Below are 13,262 nucleotides of genomic sequence, written 5' to 3' on the forward strand. Positions count from 1 at the left end.
TTAAATATATGAATGTCACAGCAAAGGGTCTGACTCTGAATAGGACCATGTGATTCAGTTTTTCTTTTTTAATAATGTGCAAAAATGTCAACAATTCTGTGTTTTTCTGTCAATATGGGATGCTGTGTGTACAATAATGAGGGGGAAAAGTTAACAAATAATATAATACATTTTCTATTGGGTTAACTTTTCCCCCTCATTATTGTGTTAGCCATTTGCTAAATGATTTTAGCAAATGGCTAACATAACAAATAACAAAGAGTGAAAAATTTAAGGGGGTCTGAATAATTTCCGTACCCACTGTATATTCAAAATAATGACATTTTTTAAAAACAAAGCATGAACACATGTTCTAGTGCACCCCACAAACACAATCAAGCCTTCGAAATAATGTGCTTTACCACCCCTTTAAAAATCCTACAATGTGATTTCCTGGATTTCTCATTTTGTCTCTCTTAGTTGAAGTGTACCTATGATGAAAATTACTCATCATTCTAAGTAGGAGAACTTGCTCAATCAGAGGTTGACTAAATACTTTTTGGTTCCCTTGTATATACTGATTGGCTTCATCACTCTCCTCTCCACCAATAAGCTTGTGTGTGGTGGGGGTTTTGGTGCAATATGGCTGCCGTTGCATCCTCCATGGATGCTGCACATTGGTGGTGGTTGAGATTTCCCCTTAGTACCAAGAAAAGTGCTATATAAATGTAACAAATTATTGTTATTATTATTACTTATCTACACAACACCTTCCCTAAAAGTGCATATCAAATTATATTTGATTATAGTTAAGTTAGATACTAACTTCTCTTTTTCACTTTTTTGCTCTGTTGCTGAGCAGCTCTGTGGGCTTCAGCTTCATCTTCTCTTGGGTGCTCATGGGAGTTGTAGTTACCACATTTGTTGTTGGAGGAAACATAGAGAAGCTTTTGTGTGAGCCGCTGGCTAACAGACAGATTTTTAAGGTACTGGCACAAAACTCTAACGACGACACTGTTAAATTAAGTCTTACTGTAAAATAAATTGGTGCCAAAATTTACTGATTAGCATTATGTAAAATTGACTCCTTTGAATTTAATTTGGATTTTTTATTGCTGTACAGATTATTGACACACCATACATGGTCCATCCTGCCAAAAAGAACGTCCTTCCTGGCATGCTGTTTCAAGATCCCAACATCGACCTTACTATCGGCAGTATGTACAGGTAAGTGAGCAAAGATCAATGCTAAAGACCAATGAGAAGAAGTTATTTGAAATCTTTAGCTCACTCAAAACTGAAGATGCGGTCATAATTAACCTTGTGTCGTTCCAAACCCATAATACTTTCGTTCATCTTTGAACTACATTATATATATTTTCAAATATATTTTTTAATGAAACCTGAGAGATTTCTGTATCTCTAGTGAAAGTCTTTGACCCTTTAACAAATTAATAAAAACATTGTCAACAACGAGTTTTTGGATGAACTATATCTGTATCATTTATTTGACATTAGAGTCTATTTTCTCTTTGAGAAGATTGATTTACTGTGTTGATTTACATCTCTTTTTTCTTGTTCTCTTGCTCATAGAGATTGTTATGAGAATAGTGGTTTATATTCAGCATTACAACTGGAGACCAAGTTCAACTTCAACAAGTTTCTCAATGCCACAGTGGTGTGTGAAAAAAACAAAAAACATTTTTGTATATATCTACTGCACACACTGAACATGGCATCAATACCCTAACCAAGTGTTTGTGATTTCTTAACAGTATAACCTGGAAATTGCCAAGGTATTTAATAGCGTGAATGTGGATCTCCAGGGAATGCTTCTTCTGGAACAGGAGGGCAAAGATAACCTCATCGACTTCGCCAACACAGGCATTGGAGAAATCGACTATCAGGCTTATCTGACTGAGGTAACCCTCGCACTCTCATAGACACTTACAGGCACAACGGTAGAACACACTTTAAGGATGATTTCATTGACAGGTGAATAAAGGAGTGACGGTTGTGGATCTTTTGTCCTACGCAAATGAACTTGAAGCTCAAGCAGACCAACTGGTGAGTCAAATACAAATTAATCACTTTCAACTGGTAAAAATGCCAGCCACTTGGTGTCTTAGTTTAAAACATGTGAAGATATTAGCAGTTCAGTAGGTCAGATATTATTTACAAAGTGAGACATGTCAGTTAACACTGAGAGGTCAGTCTCTGGAACATTTTGAAACTTTATATGGCAATCTCCCCTCCAGTGTAGAGGGCCACAGGCACTGCATTCATGAGGTGAAAACACACAGCTACAGGATGTGTGTGGAGCTACAGTGTTTGTGCTAATGGGAATATGACTGAGGGCCTATTTACAGCACTTGGGCATAAAATGTTAGTCTGAGGAGTGAGCTTATTCGTTAATAGATATTGTTTATAGTATAGATAGTAATAGATATTGTAATAGATATTGTTTATATAAACAAACAAGTCAAACTCTACCTGTAGTATTGCAAGTTATGTATTTTACAGTACAGTACAATTCAAAATCTATCATTTTTCTTTGGCTTATAATTGTAGCTGATTTGTGCTGTGTCTGGTCTGTCCTGTCTGTGTTCTGTCATGTAACAATGTAATATTGTACATGGTGTTTAATGCTGATGATGTCCTATTTAAATAAAGTTGTTAAATTTTAAAATATAAATATTCATCATAAAATATTACAATTTTAAACATATTATCTAAACAAAGAGTGAAATAAGCATAAACCATATTTATGTATTGAATGAAAATTATTTATACCGATTTTCACAAGTTACAAGTCTTGCCTAACAATATCACAATAACTAAATAAAATTAAATTTAATATTTTCAATGCATCTCCCCCACTTTCTTTCTTAGCGACGTGGGGCTCTTGAGAATGCGCTCAAGGGTCATGCCAGCAGTATCAGACAGATCCACAAAGATCAAGTGGTGCCAATGGAGCAGGCTATGGTAAAACACACAAAATGAATTTTAAAAGTTTAAAAAAATAATAATTTTATGTGTTTATAAGCTGTACGAACAATTTGTCCCCATGATGTAAGGAATACCTGAATTACGCCCACCACAACACACACACTTACACACATTAATTAATAAATACAATTCTATAACCCACACTCTAACAGTAACAGAGCATTTTTTACACTTTTTTTATTATTATTATTTTATACCTTTTTAAATACCTCCACAGAAGGAAGTTTTGTCTCAGATTTAGCTCACTTATGATTGCAAAGTTCTTAATGTATACAAACAAACACACAAACTGGTATGGTTTATGAGAAACAAAAGCTTCACAGAAAACATTTGACATTTTTTAAATTAGGATAAAAATAGTTTGAAGCCATTTGGTTTAAGAGGACACATAAAGAATCTAAGTATTCTAAGTTTTATTCTTTATTCTATTTTTATTTTTTTTTTCAAATGGAACCAAAGAAATTTGTGAAAGCAAGGGTAAGCCAACAGCTGGTATCATGTGACGTGACTAAACAAAAATAGATGTACTTTGTAAAAAATGTGTTTCAGTAATGTGAACTTTAGTAGTTAAGAAGTGTTTTGTAAATGTTTGTGTTTGCAAGTCTGTTTAAGTGTCTTCTTTTTTAAGCATTGTGTTTGTACTTTGTGATTTGGCAGCAGTTTTTGCTGTGAAACTGTATCGCAATGACTAAAGAATTGAATTCAAAAGAAAACGCATGGAGCATGACTTACTAAAAAGATTTCATAGAATAAGAATCGTAGGAGAAACCAGTGACTCATGGAGGGGTTGAACAGATTGTAAGAGATTTAAATAGTATTTATTTAAATATTTATTTAAGTAGAATGTATGTGATTTCTTCTTGTAGGGCACTCTAAGTCAAAGCATCAAACTGCTTCAGAAAACCTCCAGAGAACTACCCGTAAGTCCATAAAATTGTATGTACATCTTTCTATAAAATAAATGCCTCTTGCTTTTAATATAGATAATGAAATGACATTTATACATGGGAGTTGGAGTGGATAATGTGCCCAAATAGATTTTAGGGACTCTGTATATTTATTATGTGAATAATTATGTAATATTTCTCACTGTTTTTCTCTCTAGATTAAAGTGACAAATGTCCTGAATGCCATCGAGGCAGCAGAGTATCTCATCTCCAACAATGTCTCTCATGTGGTCAAACAGGTACATATACGTTTCATTTTAGTATTTATTATTAATTTACTAATTGTACATTTTGATCCATAGATACATACATATATCTTAATTATTACATGTTTTCCAGTAAAAATAAAAAAATAAAAATCTAAGCATCATTAAAACGAGATACATTTACTTAAGAAGCCAATTGTACAAGACATTGAGACTTCTTTTTAGAGGCAATATCTTGATTTATATATTTTTTATAGCTCAGTTTTCAAATACTCTGTTACAGTGTGTATATATTTTTTAACAATTTTTGTATTGTTAAATTTGTCACAGGAGACTGAAAAATTCATTAAGAACATTGTGGGATACTTTTCACAATATACAGTGTGGGCCAAGCACTCAGTGAGTATAAGACAAAGTCCAGCATTTTCCTTTAGAGCACCACTTTGTCATGTTACACTGCATCTAAATCAGTTATATACTAATGTGTGTCTCTGTATGTGCAGCTGGAAAAGGAGGTTGCCCAGTGCAAGCCCATCAGCAACATTGTGGACTCGCTAGAGATCGTAGCCTGCAGCTTCATTGTTGACTCAGTGGTAAGATATACAAAACCATTTTAAAACATACAGTATAGCACATGCAAGAACCCACACATCGTGAGACATACTGGATATACCCGTGAATATGTGCAGAATATGCATCAATGTGCCCCAATACACACACACACACACAGAGCAGAACAAGATTGTCACTGTTCACACTCTGAGCCCCCAAATGCAGCGGAAGGGAGATGTTATTGCAGTGTGTGTGTGTGTGTGTGTGTGTGTGTGTGTGTGAACAAATCTATGGACTTACAGAAATATACAATCCTAAGGCAAACACACACACACTCACATTAACAGAGCCATGTAATCGGGGACTTCCCAGGCTCTGATTTCTGCTGTTAAATTAAAGGGATAGTAATTCCCATTTACTCTCTCTGGGATGCCCCACTATATTACATGCCAGTACATTGTATTTATTTCCATCAAGAGATGAAAATGTGCTGGTTACATTGATTATGTAATGTGCGTGAAATACTCCAAGCCCACATGACTTTCTGTGGGTTTGGGGGGAAAAAAAATCAAAAACACAAGGAGATGTTAGACAGGGAGTTCACATTACTCTTTTTGATACTTGGAATATTATCACATTAGTCATATGAATTGCTTGTATGGTGTTTTATGTCACATATGGAGCTTGACAGACTGATATCAGAATTCTAAAGGCCAATTCACACCACACAGACAAACGGCAACAAACAGGTTTGTTGTGTTTTGTAAGATCAGTGTGTTACCTCTGTCACCGTCTGTTGCCGTTGGCGGGGGTTTTTTTTCACCCGACTGAATGTTCAGTCAGCATTTGTCGGTGACTGTTGGGGCAGTGTGAACATGACAGTTATTTTTCGTTAAATTCTAAATCCAACGGACAATTTTGTTGCCGTTTGCCTGTGCATTGTCAATTGGCCTTGCTTGAAATATGTATAGTATTTACATTTATGTGGTAACACTTTAGTACAATAAGTTTCAATTTGTTAGAATTAGTGAACTACATTAGTTAAACATGAACTAAAAATTATTTTAAAGCACTTATTTAATGTTAATTTCAATGTTATTGTTAATTTAATGTTGGTTATTTTTTAATAAAAATAATTAAAAAACATTTTAGAGACAGTTGCGGAGTCAGAGACAGTTGCGTTCAGTTGGTGTTCTCAGTCTGTGTTTAAAATCTGCTCCAGTCGATGGAAACAGTCTGAAGGTCTGTTCAGTTCAGTCTTAGAATTTTTCAGCTAGTCATTAATTGTGTCATTAGGTATATGCATTAACTGACTTTAATGAATGTGACCTTATGGTAAGTTGTAGACATTTATGTTGTACAATGTTGTTGTTGTTTATACTCAGAACATCCCTGCAGACTGGGTCAATCCATTTAAAAGAGATTTATCACACCTCAACAACAAGATGAGCATTAGATGAGGACAGATAGAAAAAGCACTGATTATGTAAACAATCCTTTTAATATTTTTGAAAGAAGTTCCTTGTTCTCACAAAGGCTGCTTTATTTGATTAAGCATACAGTAAAAACAGTAAGATTGTAAAATATTATTACAATTTAAAATGATTTCTGTTTGAATACATTTTATAGCAAGGGCTGTTTAAAAACTCAATTATGATTGGCTGGAAAGTGTGCAGTAAAACCGTTTAATGTGCAGGTAGTTCCAGTCAGTTTGATTAAAGTTCGAAATTAATCCTCTACTATAAACATTGGTAGCCATAGTAACACAGTTACAGTTACAGAGTGAGAGACACATATGAAAATGTTTATTTAGGTAGACTAAATGAATGATTTTGGCATATCGTTTAATTTGTATGGTGAATATGGCAATTTTGAGAAATAGGCCTAACTGCAAGACGAAATAGAAGACGTTGAATGACAAAAAGCGGCACAAAGAATCAACAATTGAAGACGACAAAGATGAGGTCAATACGAGCAACCAAATGGGCAGTTAACACTTTCAGTGACTTTTTGCGCCAAAGACAATTGTGATTTCGAGACCTACTCTGCTTCTCTTTTAAATGAGACATTGCGGGAGTTTTATATGCCTCTGTTCAGTCTACCGCTGGACGTGAATACAGTGTTGCAAGTTTGATGTGTCTCAGAGCAGGTATAAACCGTCACATTATAAAAAAACAACATCATAAGTGATAAAGACTTCAAGTCAAGCAATGCCGTCTTTAAATCAGTTTTAAAGTGCTACAGGAAAAATGGAAAAGACACCAGCGTTCGTCATCCGCGTATTACTGAGTCTGACTTGGAGAAAATTAGAAATGCACCTGCACTCTCCCCTTTCACACCCACAGGACTTGTAAGAAAAGTTAGATACAGCTGTGTTTTGCACAGAGGGGAAGAGAAGGAAACCGTAACCCATCAAAAGAGTCTTTAGTTCTCTGGCAAGGCGAGAATGGGAAAGAATACCAGACCCTGGCGCATAACCCAGAAACAAAAAAGCACAAGGATCCCGCTACACCTACACTTTTCCATGTCTAACTTCATGATTAAGGGAAATGTGGAGTTTAACATCAAGTAGTATAATGATGAGTAAAACAATCCCCATCGAAAATTTCCAACTGTTTGATTTTTTTCCATTAAATTTAATGCTTTTATATAAATGTACTGGTTTTATTTCACACATAATTCATTTAAATAAATGACATGATTAGTTCAAATAAAGATAGCCTTGTCACTGTCAGTGTTGCCTGTCATTCATAAATAATTTTAATAAGTTAGCTATATGCTTTAACAAGGGGACTCTTTCAGTCTCTCTCTTTTAATAATGACTTTAAATAAATGTGATAATATTAAGATAATATTAAATAAAAGCAATCCGATGGCTCTATTTATTTAATGAATGAGCCGTAACTTGTAATATAATTTGTAATATAATTAATTGTAATATTTTGAAAATAACTATAATTTTTATACGTTTGTTAAACAATTACATCAGTTACTGCTTTAACTTTGCAAATAACCAAGGTATAAACGGGACAACCGACAGCTAGCCAATGCATACAAGCCTTGAAATGTAACTATTTTTGTCGAAACTTTGACTTTTCATCATTATTTGATGATTAGAAAGTCTAAAAGAATAGCAATAATTCAAAACAGAAATCTTTTGTGATGCCTATATGTCACTTCTGATCAATTTACTACATCCTTGATGAGTCCTTACTAACCTCAGACTTTTGAAAGGTATTGTATGTATGGTCACATATTCCTTTTTCATATTTTAAATTAAAACCTATGAGGACACTTTTTATATGTGTTCAAAGAAGCATTTATATGAGCGGTTTATGGACATTTAAGCTAATGTGTTCTCTTGTGCATTTGTGTGTTTCAGAACACATTCTGGTTTGGTCTGGGAGGATGCTGTATTTTACTCATTCCCAGCATTATCATGTCGGTAAAACTTGCCAAATTCTACCGCAGGATGGACACTGAGGACGTCTATGATGAGTGAGTTTATAATTGCTGAATTTAGGTCCATCTACCTGTCATATGTGAAGTGAAATTTGGGCTTATAAAACGGATCAAGCTTTTTCTAAAAGAAACTGCTAAACTAAAAATCTTTTACCAAGATTCAAGAATGACTTTCACTCCACAGGTGTTTGAAACAACCTTGTCCCCTTTCGTTGCCTATCAACTTTGAGTATTACAAAACAAGCCAATGGCAAAGAAATGCCATGGGGCTGCGAAATTTGCGTGGCGCAACTCCGCCCCACCTCGTGGGTATAAAGGAGGACGCCGGCATTATGCAGATATGTTTTCGCTTCGGAGTCAAGAAGTTTTCTTCACTCCTACGCCTATTCTCTAACTATCTTCAAGAATCTTCTAGACGAGCAGCTTCCAGTCGGTGTTGGCGTGATGGTGAGTTCCAGCGAGTTTCATATTCCTGCCTGCTGAACTGAACAGCATGTGTGTTTCTCCCTGGGTGCTTCAGCACTGCTTCAAGCTTTTCTCTCACAAAAAGAGCGTGGTCCTCATGGTCGAGGACCCTGCCCCACAGTTCACGGTCGCCCAGAAGCAGACTTTGGCTACCAAACTTGTCAAGTCAAGTCAAGTCACATTTATTTATATAGCGCTTTTCACAATACAGATTGTATCAAAGCAGCTTCACACTGATAACATGAAAGTAGCACAACACAGATCAACAACATTGCTAAACACTAAATAACCCCAACTGAGCAAGCTCAAAGCAAGCCAAAAGCAAGGCGACAGTGGCAAGGAACCAAAACTCCATCAGATTGGATGGAGAAAAAACCTTGGGAGAACCCAGGCTCAGTCGGGGGCCAGTTCTCCTCTGGCTTACATTCATATTGTTTAAATATAGATATTAAATATAAATATTGTTTATGAATAAAACGGCGCCATAACATATCGCAGGCGTTGAGTCGTCTCTTCACAGGCGTTGAGTCGTCTCATCACAGGCGTTGGGGCATCCGAAATCCCCGTGAGAGGCTGGACACAAAACTGGACCTGACGAACGCCATTTTTCTCGGGACAGGCGTCCCGAGATAACAGCAGAAAGGCAGATGGGAAATAATTAGCATAGCTGATGTTCATAATGATTTCCGTTATAACTCACAAACTCTCCCTAACCTGAACTCTCCGCAACCCAACCATACGCGCCGACCATACGCGCCGACCCGTTTGTCTAAAAGGCTGTCGAGCCCCACTGGTGCGTTAAGCAGTTTCAGAGGCAAACGGTTCCGTATGGCATAACAGAGGACTAAAAGGTAAGCATTATGTGAATGCTTGACTAAAGAGATGCGTCTTTAATCTAGTTTTAAACTGTGTCAGCGAGTCAGAGCCTCGGACTGTATCGGGAAGGCCATTCCAGAGTTTTGGAGCTAAACTTGTCTGACCCCGCGGCCAGCCCTGACTCACCTGCCCGCACCAGCCTCGCTGAACGCCAGGCAATGCGGCGCTCCCGTTACAGGCAGCTCTGACGTGGGTTGGAGTTTTTTTCAAGAAGTGGTTGCAGGGCCTCTCCTTCCCCCGGTGGAGGGCCGGTGGAGAATCTCTACTCCAAAGAGCTGTATACCATCTCTGAGCCCCCAGAGGGCGCAGATGACAGTGTGCGCTGCTTACGATCCTCGCCACTCTTATCCCCCTCTGTCTCAGAGCTCGGATGACGGTGTGTGCCTTCCCTGGGCCGTACCACTCTCCTCCACCTCTGTCACCAGACCCCTGGAAGAGCAGGCCCCCGCGGAAACGCTGGTCCTTCCTTGGCCTCCTCTGTCAGGGTGCGGTTTATGACCATGCCCCTGCACTGGGCCGCTACGCTGTCCATGTCCGGGCCGGTCATTCCGCTTCGCTGCACCACAGAGGGGACGTCTGTGGTTCGTGTGAACGCGCTGAGGTTCCCAACTTGTCCCCCGGTCCCGCTTGGATTGCTTCATTTGAGAACGCTTCAGCTGTGCCACTGACTTCCGAGGTGGGCATGGCAACACAGTGTGCTCCGAGTAAAAGTTACTCCGACCTGCTGTCAGACCTTCACCCCTTGGTCGAACCTCAGTTTTCTATGGGCTGGAGTGCCCCTGGAATGAGCTTCCCGGCAAATTGTTGTCTCAACAGATTCCCCCACCATGGGCTGGGGCGCCATGTGCAATGGGCATGCTGCTGTGGGCTCCTGGACAAGATCCCAGTGCCTATGGCATGTCAATTGCCTCGAGTTGCTGGCAGTACGTCTTGCTCTGCACCGTTTCCGGGCATTGCTCAAGGGTCAACATGTACTAGTCCAGTCAGACAATACCGCCACTGTAACGTACATCAACCATCAAGGTGGTCTATGCTCTCGCCGTATGTCGCAACTCGCCCGCCACCTCCTCATATGGAGTCGAAAGCAAATGGGGACTTCAGCCACTCCCTGGAGAATGGCAAATCCATCCCCAGTAGGTTCAGCTGATTTGGGACCAGTTCGGGGATGCACAGATAGATCTGTTTGCCACTCATGACTTGATCCATTGCGCCCTATATTTCCTGACTGAGGGCACGCTCGGCACGGATGCACTGGTGCGCAGCAGGTCGCATGCCGCAAATATGCGTTTCCCCCAGTAAGCCGCCTTACGCAGAACCTGCGCAAAGTCAGGGAGGACGAGGAGCAGGTCATTTTGGTCGTGCCGCATTGGCCCACCCGGACCTGGTTCTCTGAACTAGTACTCCTCGCGACATTTCTTTGCCATTGGCTCGTAATGTAATACTCAAAGTAGATTGGCTTTCTAAGCGAAACCCCATTCGTCGACATCTGATGGAACGTCTCCGTTCCCTACTCAGAGAACGAGGGTTACATATGTAACCGAGATGTTTCCTACTTTTAGTCATCTTATGTCTCTTCCTCAACTTCCACTCTTCATTTCCATATTCTCCTTTTGTTCACGTTCTGATAAGCAAACACTTCTTCTTTCTAATTTCTCATCTTTTCATCTCTCAACTTTTCAATTTTTTTTTACTTTTCTTCCTATCATTGCACTTTTGACACCTTCAATACTATATTTATGTATATTTTTTCACTCTGTGAACTGTTCACTTTTTATTCACACATTTCATGTTAATTTTACAAGCAGCTGATGTTTACTTTTACATTCACTGTTTTACAGTAGTGTGGATGTTGTTGTCAGTGGTTATCATAATGAGCCTTTATATGGCATAAACAACCCCGTGATGAGCAGGTAGAGTTTATTCCACCTCTTCATCTCTGTGCATGCTGAAATCATCAGTTGTAGCTAAATGTCTAGTAATCAATTGTGTGCATGGACATTTTTATGAGTATGTGCTGTATGGACCCTTTTCACATGATTATGATGGACTTCCATTACTATTAACATTGTAAATCTTGCAACGTTTTATATATATATATATATATATATATATATGTATATATATATTTAAAGTGTTCCTTTTAAATTGAATGTATATTTATAACACCATACTTGGCATTAACATTTGTGTTAATTTACAAATAACACAAAATAGCATAGTTTAATCATATTGTTTTATTGGCAAAAGCAAGAACAATAGATGTTGTGTAACTATCAGCATAGTTTTTACGTTTGTGGATCCCTACTTGTTTTGATTGATCTGTTATAATTCATTCTGAAATCTTACTAAATCAATCAAAACACATTTCATACATACAAAATTAATAAATTTATCAAAATTATTTATGAAATGCAAATATTGAACAGTGTAATAGCATGGCATCCATTTCTCAGCAAGCATCTCTATCCATATTACCGGCTGCGTTCGAAAACTTATTCAGCTGACTTGTTGCCTCACTGCCCTATCAGGCGATAACTTTGTTTGATTTCGGACAGAATTTAATGATTGTTTAATGATCTACTGCAAAATAGAGCGAGATTTGTTGAAAACGTAAGAAAAATATTGTATTACTACAATTGTAAATTCTCACTTGAAATGACATCAGCAGTGGAAACTGTAAGCATTTGGTCAAAAAAAAACATTGGTTAAAAACACAAACTGATGACCAACCGCAACTTTCAGACGCCATCTTTCTTTTTTAGCTCAACTGTCACAGAATGGAACACAGAATTGTGGGATATCAAAGAAAGCAAACTATACATATGCTGCCTTTAAAAATTGATCAGATGAAGGTTTTTCAGCTAACATTGGATTCTAACATGCCTTGATGTCTTCCTTCCTTGCAATGCATCCCCCAAAGGCAGCCTTTTATAGGTTTCGGACGCAGCCATACTCCGCATGACAGTTTTCTGTGTTTTTTTTTAAGCTAAACTAAAGACCACATTTTTTTTTTTTTAGATCTGACGAATTTTTACAGCCATTTCAAAACTTCAAAACTCAAAAGGTTTTTTCAAAACGAACCTGTATTTTTTCCAGCTATCCATCCTATGACACAATGAGGTGGTATCCTCGGGCCTCTGCCCCCCCGAGACAGCCTGACTGGTGACACAAATTTACACACACATACACTTTCCCCAGGGGTATGCAACAGTACATGCAGCCTACAGGTACAAAACCTTTCAACAGTTAATCTGTTCGTCCATTATTTTTTTCTACCTTTGCATTATATCCATACATATCCTCTATCAAACAAACACATTCATTCATGTCATTGTTCCTCTTGTTGATTCTGCTTCTTTTACTGCTGATGTTTCTCACTTTGTGCTCATTCATTCCTTATTTCCATCTTTCCACTTTTCTCTGTCACACATATTTGTACCCTTCAAGTTCTACAGTCTTGCGCATGATTCATAAAGTTACTTACAGACTCTGTTCTGCCACTGGTGTTACACATTCCTGTTTCACTGAAATCAGTTGTCACTGATCCTCCACCTTCTTCCAGTAACACGTCACTGTTTATGTAGCATTGCATGGCTTCCTGTCTCTCCTCCACCTTTGATAAGTTTTTATCTGACTCTTCATCTTTGAATACATGAAGTGACTAGAAGTACTGTCATTTTTGTGGAGTTTTAGTGAATTTTTATTCTTTTTCTTTTACAGTGGTGGTGAAAACTGGAGCTAAATAGATTTTGCAAGGTAAGACAAT

General features: G+C 38.0%; 1 protein-coding gene across 2 annotated transcripts in view; it reads left to right on the forward strand.

The window, feature by feature from the left end:
• prom1b (prominin 1 b) overlaps positions 1-13,262 on the forward strand; it is a 40,185-nt gene that overhangs the window by 25,785 nt on the left and 1,138 nt on the right. Inside the window, exons 13-26 of one of the 2 annotated variants that reach the window (XM_089132338.1) lie at positions 842-965; positions 1,103-1,206; positions 1,573-1,657; positions 1,755-1,901; positions 1,975-2,046; positions 2,872-2,964; positions 3,855-3,908; positions 4,094-4,174; positions 4,472-4,540; positions 4,645-4,734; positions 8,076-8,191; positions 11,335-11,406; positions 12,593-12,723; positions 13,217-13,252. In XM_089132338.1, coding sequence (XP_088988464.1) covers positions 842-965; positions 1,103-1,206; positions 1,573-1,657; positions 1,755-1,901; positions 1,975-2,046; positions 2,872-2,964; positions 3,855-3,908; positions 4,094-4,174; positions 4,472-4,540; positions 4,645-4,734; positions 8,076-8,191; positions 11,335-11,406; positions 12,593-12,662 — 1,177 coding nt within the window. In that variant the 3' untranslated portion in view covers positions 12,663-12,723; positions 13,217-13,252. The remainder of the gene's footprint in view (positions 1-841; positions 966-1,102; positions 1,207-1,572; positions 1,658-1,754; positions 1,902-1,974; positions 2,047-2,871; positions 2,965-3,854; positions 3,909-4,093; positions 4,175-4,471; positions 4,541-4,644; positions 4,735-8,075; positions 8,192-11,334; positions 11,407-12,592; positions 12,724-13,216; positions 13,253-13,262) is intronic. The other variant, XM_089132339.1, reaches the window with a different exon arrangement.

Source organism: Pimephales promelas, chromosome 6 (genome assembly GCF_988280905.1).
Source record: "Pimephales promelas chromosome 6, fPimPro1.hap1.1, whole genome shotgun sequence".
Classification (NCBI taxonomy): Eukaryota; Metazoa; Chordata; class Actinopteri; order Cypriniformes; family Leuciscidae; genus Pimephales; species Pimephales promelas.